We start from the raw sequence: 12,562 nt of genomic DNA on the forward strand, positions 1-12,562 counted from the left end.
ATTTCAGATTTTCTTGAAAGGAGTTAAAAACTAATGACAACTTATAAAACATGTATTATTGAAATTTTCAAACACATAAAAGTAGAGAAGATACATATCCATGGTGGCATCATTCTAACAAGACTTTGGAAAATAATCCCCAATAAAAGAAGTAAAATAATCCATGTATAATATTTTTGCGTTCAACGTGGGATAACTGTTGCAGATATATACTTCACATTGGCAGTCAGAGATTTATGTTAATTGACACCACAGAGCTTTTAAAGCTTCAGTGAAGAAACATCTTACAGAATTACTGTTTTTCAAACGGAGCTTTCAGCAAATGAAGAGTAAGTGCATTTTAATTGCAAATGATTTGGGATTTTTAGATTGCATGCCTAAGTGAATTTCTATATTATTTGAATGTTAGTTTTCATCAGCTTGGTAAAGAATCCACCTGCAATGCAGGAGACCTGGGTTTGATCCCTGGGTTGGAAAGATCCCCTAGAGAAGGGAAAGGCTACCCATTCCAGTATTCTGGCCTGGAGAATTCCACGGACTGTATAGTCCATGGGGTCGCAAAGAGTCAGACACAACTGAGCGACTTTCACTTCACTTCACTTTTCATCAGCCTAGTAGAAATTGAAGCAGTTGTGAATAAAATTTTGTTTCAATAGTTTAGAAGCTTTTGCAGGAGGAATTGGACCAGATTAGAAATGGCAAGCATTAGCATATATGTTACCATTCCCTGACTGCCAGCCACATGGCTAATGTCTCTAGTAAATCCTATCACAAATATATTTTCCTATCTGAGTGAGATTTTCATGAAAATACTGAATTTGCCTAAAAGTTTTTGAACTGTAAAGTCTGGAAGGCAAGGTAAGTGATCATTTATGTAACTTTCCCATTGTGGGCTATATATCTATCGATAAGATTTTTCATATATCATTTGTGTTTTAAGTCTCTGAGAGGTATTTTTTAGAAACCAAAAAGCTGGGGATTGGTCATATTGCACGAACTTGTAACAGCTGTATTAATAACATCTGGTTTTCTCCTGATCAATCTGAAAGTGTAATTGTAAGAAGCTGAAGTCCATTTAAAAATACTATATATAGTGCAAGTAGATCATTTTGTGATTTAAAGTCAGTTTTAAATCCGTTGCTATTCTGAAGAATATTTTTTAAAGTTCTTAAATAATAAACTTCAGTTTTTGCACAAAGTAGCCCTTAGTTTCATGACATTATTTCCAAAATGGAGGGTCAGAGCGTAAGCATCAAAAGTACAGTGATATTTGCACACTTGTCTAAATTTAGAAGAAAGAACAAGTAGATTTCTCTAGTAGAGAGAGATGTGTCAAAAAGAAATATTTCCAGTATGGTGTTTGTTGAAATTTGTGTCAAGTATAACAGGTAAAGAGAAAGTTCACTTAGTCATCTGAATTACTTAGTTATTTAGAAGGCATATTTTGAAAACTCATTAGTTAACCTGGATTCAGTTGGAAAAGAGCCTCAAATTGTATGGAGATGTTATCTCTTTGCAAATTATTTCTCCCCAAGTAGATATTTTAGCTAATTTAGTGTATTAATGAGAATTTGTTAATTCAGTGTAACTACAGATTTTAATCGGAGAAGGAAATGGCAGCCCACTCCAGTATTCTTGCCTGGGAAATCCCATGGAGGGAGGAGGAGCCTGGTGGCCTACAGTCCATGGGGTCACAAAAAAGAGTTGGACACCACTTAGTGACTAAACAACAACAGATTTTAATATATTTAAATATTTACTTCCAAAAATGAGTAGAATTGTGTTGTCTTCTTAACCATTGTTGAAAGTTCCTTTTTCCTTAACATCATTCAGGGATTAGAGAAGTTGTCTGTGACCATTAAGAGAAATTGTTAAATCACTTACGGTTCCCGCAAATTACTCAGATACTTGGCAGGTATTGCTCATTCTTCATTCTTTTGGGGAAAAACCAAATTATTTTTTGAGAAAATCTTTGTACAGTTGTTTGTGCTCACATGCTCTGTGGATGTGGGCAGTTGTCCTGCTTAGACAGCATCTCACCTTCTAAGAGGTTGTCTCTCTTTCTTTACGTACCGGTTGACTCAGCATATTGATCTGCCTTTACCTTGTAATGCAGTCACTCTTAAAGCCAGGTTCCAGTCATAGAGCATAAATACAAAGTTCCTATGTCTCTTTACCTGTCAAGAGCTCAGTTGATGGACGTCATCTTTGGAAGATTGTCTGAGGAATATGGAGCTTATTATCTATTTTTCTAAGATTTCTTCTTGGATTGAGTCTGTCAGAGAGCAGTATGCCATGCTGTTTTGTCCTCTGCTTCCTGCTTTTGCTCATGAACTGTGTTTTGACCTTATGAGACAGTCTCTGCTGATGGATACTCTCAAGTGAAGAACCATCTGAAACCCACTATTAGAATTGTGTAAGGATGTTGATTAGGACATTGTTGCCACGTTATATAGTGTCTCCTTCATAAACATACACAGGAGGGACTCTCCTCTGGTTTTACTACGGGAATAGTTATGCCTCTCCTCAGTTCTCCAAGTACCTGGATTGTTTTTATTATATGGTTCCTATGATTCATGTTTTAACTGGTTGTAGTCTCGTTGCGATGGCTTTATTCGGCTCAGAGCCAAATTTGGGGCCCACCTCTAACGGGTATTTAGGAAGGACCTCATGATAAGCATTTGCACTGACCTCGCCCATACATAATTTCTTATTTATCTTGTTTATTTTCCCCTAATCATGTACTCTTCTGTCAAATTGTATATATATCATTCTAGGCTACTTTAAATCCCTTATAAAATAAAGCTGGATATATGTAAGTAAATTTAGAAGTTAAACAAAATTAGGATATTAAGAATCTAGTAAGCCAATTTTTTTTTTTTCAGGGAGGGGAGGCAAATATGAACGGATAACAAAACATTTAATTTTATTTAATGAATATTATTGTGTCCTAGGCAGTAGATTCATAGTCAACAGTAGCTAAGTGACAATGGCGTTCTCACATTATAATAACGGTTTTTAATGAATTTTATATTTCTCCCTTTTTTTTTTTTTTTTTACTGTAGCAATTGTTTTTTATAAGGTGTGAATTAATTTTAGGACTTTATGACTTTACAATTGGGGGAAAAACTTACTGAGCAATGTGTCCTGGATTTTAGTTTGGAGAACCTGATCTTCATAAAGATAATTCCATTTTATGATGTTGTTCATGAAAACATGGTTTTATTTGTAGTTACAGTTTTTAAAATGTGATTAAGAAGAACCTTCCCAACTATAATACAAGTAAGTATAATAATAAAGGCAAAGCCAGTAGCTGGGGTTGTCCTTATCTCAGAAAGCTTGGCACCTGGAAAAAATAGTGAGCATTGAAATTAGATCTGAATTTGAATCCCACTGCAAATGAGTTATATACCCTTCGGTGAGTTGTTAATATTTATGACCATTAGTTTCTTATTTCGGAAGTAAATGATCTCACAGAGTTATCATAAGGATTAAATGAAATATTTCCCAAATAATATGTGGCATGATCAGCTATTCAGTAGTTTGAATTTCTTCTTCTCTGAGTATTCAATTGATTTTATCAGGTGAGTTTTTAAAAATTATTAGGAATTTCTTCTTTGGGTAATTACAGTTTAGGATGAAAAATGTGGTTTCCTCTTTTTTTGAATATTGCCTTGATTAGTGATAGAACAGGTTAGGTTGAAGCAAGTTAAATGCTTAAAAAGATGAAGGAAGGGATGGAACATGTATTTGCTTTAGCAGCTTTGGCCATGGGATTACTAATAATCTGAGAGCAGTTTCTCTGAAGAATTCCTGTTTGTTCCCTTTTGTAGGTAAAATATGTTTTAAAAGGTGGGAGTGTATGTCCTTTGAAGTAAATATAATTAGTCTGTTCTAAGGAAATCATGCAATTATGGAAGAAGCAATGTGAGCAAAGATGTCTATTTTAGTAGTGTTTATATTATTAGTGTGTATGAATGAATGAAATAGCTATAATGCCCATCAATAAGACAGTGAGTAGCTTGTGGTTCACATATTTTTGAAATTATGGTAAATGAATGTTTGGTAAAATGGAAGATGCTTATGACTTAGATAATGAGGGTAAAATTTATTTATATACTTTGAGGATAGCCATATAGGTATATTTGATGGAAATATAGTTGTTAGTAGTGGTTTTATGAAAGTTAGAAAATATGCCTCTTTTTGTTTGTTTTAGGGTAACAAAAAAGCGCAGATGACTTATGCGTCTAACTTTAGTGACAACCTTATTAAAAGATATAAGTTCATTTTTAAAAAAAGGATAGAAAAATGTATATTGAAAAGCAAAAGTGTTAAAATCTTGAGTATATTAGACACTGCTTCTCTGCTTATGTGTATATACCTGAATGAGTTTACATTTTTTCCCCATAGATGGGCTAATCCTTCACTTCTAAAACCTGTTCTCTTTCCCATTAGCAGTATAACAAGAGTCTGTTTAATGGTTGCAGTGTATGGTACATGTAATATATACCATAGTTTATAAACTCTCCTGTATTGGATATTACAGTAGTTTGTAGTTTTGTCTTGTGAACAAGCTGCAGTGAACATTTTTGTTTTTATTTCTGTTGCATATTTATATTTTAAACCCAACATATATTTTTAAACCCCACTTTTTAAAAAGTGTAATAGTTACACTATATTATTGGGCATTCTTTGCTTTCATGTATGTTTCATCATCCCAGTAGTTATATGGTTAAGTTCTGTGATATCAGGTACTATGTTTAATGTTTCTTTTGTATCCACAAAGAATCTCATGAAGGAGAAATCTCAGTAAATACCTAGGAAGTGATATTTTGGTAGTTATGAGGTACCACATCGTTGACTACTTTAGTGTTTTAGTGTCACAGGAAGTAGTATAATAAAAATCTCCCCTTGATAAAGTAATGTATATTGAGTGAAAGTTACTTCTTTTGAAATACTTTTCATTAATATTATTCTAAGTTCAATGTAAGATCACCAGGAAAACTTTTTCCATATGAGATGCAATTAATAATAGTAGGACACATTTTAGAACAGAAACAGAGTCCATACAATTAGAATATATTTTAAATGGACTGAACTGTTAAGTTGAACTTGCTTTTCTGTAATGGTATAGTGGCTAAAGAGTTCATGCTTGAAACACACACATGGAGAATCCCAGCTCTGCCATTTTCTGTCTGTGTAGGTACTTTAGTCAACCTCTCATCTGTAAAGTGGAAATAATAATAATGTCTTCTTATAAAGTTGTGATGCAGGTGTCCATTCATGTAAAAATTAAAGCCAGTGCTTAACAGTAATAAACACTCAATACAAATGTAAGCTTTTAACATTAATATCAATTTCTTATTGGATGCTGTTGAACTTATAAGAATTGAGGGCCAAATGATAAAGTTGAAGTTTTTTCTTTTATATTTCATTTTTTTTTTTTATATTTCATTTTTATATTTTCGTTAAGCATTTATTCAGACTGGACCATAAGCCAGGCGTTACTGTAAGTCCTGTGTAGTATAGGACTGAATAAAACAGAAGACCCTTTCTGCCTGCAGGGTGCTTACAATGAGTGCAAAAGACAAACATCATCATGTCTCATATCTGAACTTTACCATGGACCAGGCCCTTTTCTAAACCTATTACAAAAGTTATCACATTTAATCTTAACAAACATCCCACAGATGAGATGTAAACATTATCCTCATTTTATATATGAGGCTGAGAGAATTTAATTAACTTCCTCAAAGTTATATAGCTTCTGACTGGCAGAACTGGAATTAAAATTCAGGTATTCTTAATACCAAAGCCCCAGTCCTTATTTAACCACTCTGCTGGATGGTAGATAAACATACAGTAATAAATTGTGATTATTGAAGTTTGCAGGGTACTGATTAACCCTAGCCTTCCTTTTGCTGAATAGATACAGAAGTCAAATAGAGATAAAAATATGTACTTTTTAATTGAACAGCTGATACGCGGAATGATCTGGACAGGCAGCTCCAACAGGGCCTCTTCTTTCTTCCCCAGTGAATTGAATTTGCACACTCAGGCACAGGCAGGTCAGCTAGAAACCTGTGGCATTCCTTGCTCCCGGAGGCACCAACAGGCTCCCCAGCAGAGGAGAGGGAGGAAGCGCTCAGCCTTACAGGTAGGCTGGCAAGACTTTGAGGTGGAGAGCTGAGGAGGTTGGGTCACACAGGAGCAATGGCCATTTTCCCAATCTCAGGAGAATCTGAGAGGGGTTCTGAGAGGAGTATAACTTCCTTGGTACTTCCAAGAAGGAAGAAGGTCCTATTTCCTGGGTTTGTAGGAACAAGGGGAGCAGAAGAAAAAAGGACCCCTGTCCCTTCATGTAGAATAAGGAAGGAAACAAGGAGGGTGTTGTGACAGAGCATAGCTGCTTGAGGAGTTATACTAACTCTTAGAAACATCTCTTAGATACATTTAAGGCAGGGCTGGAAGGATAAGGATTCGGCTGTGGCGGAGGGCGGGCGTAGTAGAGTTGAAAGTGGGGAGAAAGGCATCTCAGGGACCAGGGACAGCCTCTGTGAGGAGTTTAAGGAACTGAAAGGAGTCAGCATGTTCAGAACATGTTGAGGGGAAGGAAGGAGTTGCATAGAAACAGGCCGGAGTGGTTATTGGTGGTCAGGTCACCTGAGCCTCGTAGGTTGTGACAGGAAATGTGCATTTTATTTTATATGCTCAGGACATTCCTTGAAGGATTTGAAGCAGGGGAGTGGTGTCATCTAATTTATATTCTTAAAGGATTGTATTAGGTGTTGGGGGTAAGTACATTGTGTGTGTCATGCTCAGTTCTGTCTGACTGCGACCCCGTGGACCGTAGCCCATCAGGCTCCTTCGTCCATGGGACTTCCCAGGCAAGAATACTGGAGTGGGTTGCCATTTCTGATCAAAAGTACGCCTCCTGTGTCTCCTGCATTAGCAGGTGAATTTTTTTTTTTTTAATACCACTGAGCCACCTGGGAAGCTGGAGAGTCCTTTAGAAGGGAATAAAACAGGAGGCAGGGAGATGAGTATTGGAAGATGCTCTGCTGATGAGTGTGACTTGGACTAGGATGGAAGCCCTGAAAATGAAGAGAAGTTGAATTTGAGGTGTATCTTGGAGGTGGAAACCACAAGACTTTCTGATGGATTTGGGTGGGGCCAGGAGACTGGGGGAAAAGGAGAAATAAAGGATGACACTTCAAATGTCTAGCTTGAGCAACGGAATGGGAAAGTCTATTTGTTGAGATAAAGGAGGCAGGGAGAGGAACAGTTCTGGGTGTTCTGAACTTGGCTAAATTTAAGTTGTCCAGCTAGGTAGTCAGGTTCTGAGAAGAGATTTCAGTGGGAAACATAGATTTGGGAGTTTTCAATATGCAGATGGCATTTAATTTAAAGTCATGGGTGTAGATGAGAACATCTAGGAGAACATAGAAGAGAGAAGAGAAGAGGGCCTGGTACTGTGTCCTAAAGAACTCCAGCATGCAGAGTCTGAGTAGAGGAACCATAGAGAAGGAACTACTGTGGGAGTCATAGAAAACCAGGAGAGCGACTTCCCAGGGGGGCCAGTGGCTAAGGCTTCACACTTCCAGTGCAGGGGGCCTGTTTGAACCCTGGTCAGGGAACTAGATCCCACATCCCATAACTAAGAGTTCTTATGCCACAACTAAAGATCCCAGGTGTCCCAACTAAGACCTGGTGCAGCCAAATAGACAATACATAAATATTTAAAAATTAATAAGTACTATAAAGAAAAAGCCAGTAGAATGTGCTGACAGGGACCCTAGGTTAGAGTTGTTTAGAGGAAGGGAAAGTGTTAACCATGTCAGTTGCTAATACAGAAAAGTGGCCGTTTGGTAATAGAGGTTATTAACGACCTGAAAAGAGTGGTTTCAGTGGAGTGGATTGAGGAAAGAACGGAAGCAGAGGAAATAGTGCTCCGCAAACCGTAAGATGTGTGTGAATTACTTGGAGATCTTGTCAAAATGAGATTCTACTTTGGGGCCTGAGACTCTCCATTTCTAAAGACCCCCCCAGATAGTGCAGTGCTGCTGGTTCATAAAGTACCAGAGGTATAGACTAGTGGTCCTCAGAGTTCACTGTGTGTTAGAATTATGTGGTCAGCTTGATAAAAAAATAGGATTCGGAGTTTCTGATTCAGTAGTTCCGGGATGTCACCTGAGCATTTACATTTTTTATAAGTTCCTGGGTGGCATTGATGCTGCTGGTCTAGAAATCACACTTTGAGAACTGCTAGGGAATTTTAACTGTAATGGGGAGGTTTCAAGGGATATTTTTTGTTTGTTGAGGATGAAAAATAACTGCACATACTTACACTGGTGAGAATGATCCAGGAGAAGAGAATAAAGAGAAAAAGGGAACAAAGGAGTTAATTCCTTGAGAATATGAGGGAGGATGGCACCAAAGCATGTATTGAGGTCTTGGATTTTTGTAAGAAAGGGAGTGTGTCCTTAGTCACAGAACGAGAAAAAGCAGAGAAGATGGGTCCCAGTGTAGATGGGTATGTAGGTAGGTTTACTGGGAGACAGATGGAGCTCCCATTTGATGTTTTCTATTTTCTCAGTGAAGGCAAGAGCAGCTCCTGAGGGAGGAGGATAAGTGGAGGTTTGAGGAGAGAGATGGTGTCAGATGCAGTTTGAGTAGAAAAATGGACTTAGTAAAAAAGTGGCAGCATTGGGAGCCTTATTTGTGATTAAGATCAGAAATTAAGATTGAAACCATTCTGTATGATTGTGCATTCTTTTTTCTTCAACCACAGTTTTTGGATTCTCGACAAGGAGAATAAATAGTTAAGATCATCCAAAGTTAGAGTTTATCTGGGTGAGTATATCAGAGGGGGTAGGGAGTTTTATAAGAGAATACAGTCTAAGGCAGGCAAGAAGGGAAATGAAGACTGCAGGGCTGAAGGATAGAAACAGTCAATGAATTGTTGTAGTCAGGATACAAATAAGCTAATAGGAGCAAACTAAAAGGCATAGGAAGTTTGCGATGTCATTCACCATATTGTAGGCAGGCAGCTTTTGGTGGTGATAGAGGGCCCAGGGTGTGACCCTGGAGGTGGAGTTTGGATGACCTTGGACAGGGTGGAGTTTCCTGAAGAGGCCAGGAAACCAAGAGGCCAGGAAGTTGCCTGTAACCTCCACCTGGATGCTGAAGTTGCCAAGAATGATGACAGAAGTTGGGAGGGAAGAGAGACTTTGAGATAGGAACTAACTTTTTGGTGAGTGATGGAAAATTCCAAGTGAGTGGATAACAGCAACTGAGAGGGAAAGATGGTGGTGAGCAGGAGCTTTTGTAAATCAAAGGGAAAGTCATGGTCTGGAAGTGGAAACAGTTGGCAAAGAGAACACCTACCCCCCACCTGCTAGCCGCAAGGCGCCTGGGATACGAGAGAGTCCACTCTAAGGCGTGGCTGTCAGAGGGGTGTCTTCAAGGGACAGCCTAGTTCTGTTAAAGCAAGGAGATGGAGGAAAAGTTCAGAAGTTGAAGATTTATCAGAGTTTATTACACACTGGGAATTGAAAGGCAGGGACAGAGTATAAGCATTTAGGAGTGAAGGGAGGGGAACTTCTGGAGCCATTACATAGTCATATGGGAAAGAGTTTGGTAAGAATAGATAATCAGAAAGTCTTGAATGTGCAGATTTAAGATTGAGATAAACAGGGGAGTGAGACATGATGGAATTAGCCTGTACAGTCTCTAAAAATAATGAAGATACACATCATGTTCCTTGCTGTAGCTGTCCTGCGTGGTCTAGCCTTTGCCTATATCTCTGATCTTACTCTTTTCCAAGCTCCCCATACTCCCTATGCTCTGTCTACACAGGCTGTTTCTCCTGTCACTCCAGCATGCCCTTGCTCTTCTGAGAGGCAGCATAGCAAAGTGGTTGATAGCAGGAGCTCAGGGTCCAGCCTTCCTGCACTGTTACTTTCTAGATTTGTGATTGTGGACAAGTTATTTAACCTCCCTGTGCTTCAGTTTCCTTATCTGTAAATGGGAATGATAATAAAGACTCAGTAAACGTTAATATTAATAATAGTTTTCTGCTTGAGGCTCTTTTCCCCTTTATTTTACACGGTTGCTACTTATTCATTTCCCTCAGCTCAAATGTACTCCCTCCAACATCATAGCTAATGTAGCTTAGCTCCACCAGCTTTCTGTCGCTCTTTATCCCATTATTCTGTTTTATTTAGTCATAGCATTTATCACTATTTGAAATTTATTTTATTATTCTGCTCTTCCCCTCTCCCCCTATTCCCTGAGGTCAGAGATATGTTAATTTATTCCCGACTGTTACCTGAGCTTCTAGAAAGTGACAAATACTTTGTATTTCATAAAGAAATTTTTATGCCAACTCACTGTCCTGAAAACATGGTGGTTTCCAAGGTCTCTGATCAGGCAGCATTTGGTGGCAAAGAGACAGTGAGGCCTCGGCCAAGGAGATGGACGGAATCCAGCTCTTTGTCCCAATCTATTGGCTCATCTAGATCAGGTGGCTGCCTATTTTTGTGTTATTGGGACACAGCCACATCCATTTAAAAATTTATTATCTGCTGCTTTCCAGTTCCAACCATGGAGTTGAGTTGTTGAGACAGAGACCCTACGCCTCACAAAGTTTAAAATACTTACTCTCTAGCCCTTCACGGAAAAAGTCTGCTGATCCTTGATTTAGATGCATAGGAAAAAAAAGATAAGAAGGAAACACCAAAAATGATTAACAGATTACTTTGCTTAGTGGGCCTATAGGTCATTTTAAGTTTTATTTTCAGTTATTTTGTATTTTATTATAAGCCCATTTAATTTAGAAATCAAATAGCCTTATAAATGCTAATTTTGATATATTTAGAGAACATTTAATGAGTTTTTTTTATGGTTTTCTTTTTTTTTTTTCCCTTAGTGCTGCTTTTGACACGAAAACTGGGTTACGTGTCGCAGTGAAGAAGCTATCCAGACCGTTTCAGTCCATTATTCATGCCAAAAGAACCTACAGAGAACTGCGGTTACTTAAACATATGAAGCATGAAAATGTAAGTTATTAATTCAAGGCAGAATAAATTCTGCTGTTTAATAGACTAGAAGAATTGTGTTTTAATTACTGCAAATGGAAATGCATTAGAGTACATTAAACTTTGGACCATCCTTCTTATACTGGGGTGTTAGAGGCCACTGCATTATGTCATGTAGCTACTGAAAGACTTGGGATGAAATTGGTACATACTCCTGGAGTTTGAGTTTTACTTAAAGATTTTTACAGGGAAAGCCTATAAAATTTTTTTTAAATAAAAGTGAGTATTATGAGATAAAGCAAAATTCACAAGGATTTTTAAGAGAAAGTACTACAAAGAAGTTTTGTATTCTTGTTTTACTTAGGACTATATTATCAGAGTATGGGAATCCATGGTATTTTGTGGTGTTATGGGTGTTTTCAGTGGAGAAGTTTGAGAAAGAGTGCCTTAGGTTCACTGAATGGGTATTATTTTCTAGATAATTTAATATTTTAATTTTTCCTCTGAATCTTCAAAAGACAGCTTTTCCAGATTCAGGTGTTTTAATAATGTGACACAGACATTGTTTAAGTTAAATATAATGTTTTCTTTGCTGTCAGTTTGGAAATTTGAAAACAAAGCCATCCTGCAAAGGAGGGCTTGTAAATCCTAATAGCATAAATAAATGAATGCAGTTGGATTATTAGAGGAAAGTGAAAAAAATAGTGACTGAGGACACTTATTTTCCATTTCAAAATCAAGTTTAAAAAGATTTATGTGATTGCTGTATGAAAGAAATTGTAAAATTTGTAGTATTTTAGAAATAGTGGCCATAGAGATTTTAGAATCATTTGACCCAATTGATGGTTACTGTGTAGGAAAAAAATCACAATCTAAAAATTACCTGGCTATTCAGACTTTTTTCTGTTTCAATTATTGAATTTTTTTGTCTTCAGAGTAAGAAAAATGTATCAAAATACATTTGTTTCACAAAGTGCAGATTTCTTCTAAATTGAGAGCATGGTGACTTAAATTTGGAGTTGGATTATGGATTCTGCTTATTTATTTTCATGTTTTAATTGCATACTGTGAGAAAGTCCCGTTTTCCACAGACAGCTTCCTTTCCTAGGTGTAGTTTTATATGAGCTTCACGTGCAAACTTGAATTTTTAAAAAGTTCAGTGCAGAGCTGCAGCCTTCCTAATCAGTGACATGTTTATAAGAAGCTGAAATATGTGGAAAGAGCTGGCTGGAGAAGCTTCATTCCGAAGTCTGCATAAAATCAAGGTGGCCTGGCAGCTTAACTGATGGGTTTACATATGGTTTTTAACACAGTTGATTATGTATGCTGTTTTTCATTACACGTTAATAAATGTGACAGAGACACTGTCATAGCTTTTTAAATATAAAGAATACTTTGAAAATGGAATGCAAGCCAAACATTTATGGAACCCCAAAGCACCTCCAAGAGGCCCCAGGGTCCCACTGATGTTGCCTATGCTAATTTAAAACCGTCTAGTTTTAGAAGATTACCAGCACTATAAT

At 37.3% G+C, this 12,562-nt stretch overlaps 1 protein-coding gene across 3 annotated transcripts in view; it reads left to right on the forward strand.

Annotated features, from left to right (window-relative positions):
* MAPK14 (mitogen-activated protein kinase 14) overlaps positions 1–12,562 on the forward strand; it is a 75,026-nt gene that overhangs the window by 14,000 nt on the left and 48,464 nt on the right. For all 3 annotated transcript variants that reach the window (XM_043907294.1, XM_043907295.1, XM_043907293.1), the window contains exon 2: positions 10,931–11,060. In XM_043907294.1, the coding sequence (XP_043763229.1) occupies positions 10,931–11,060 (130 nt within the window). The remainder of the gene's footprint in view (positions 1–10,930; positions 11,061–12,562) is intronic.

This window comes from Cervus elaphus, chromosome 7 (genome assembly GCF_910594005.1).
Source record: "Cervus elaphus chromosome 7, mCerEla1.1, whole genome shotgun sequence".
Taxonomy (NCBI): Eukaryota; Metazoa; Chordata; class Mammalia; order Artiodactyla; family Cervidae; genus Cervus; species Cervus elaphus.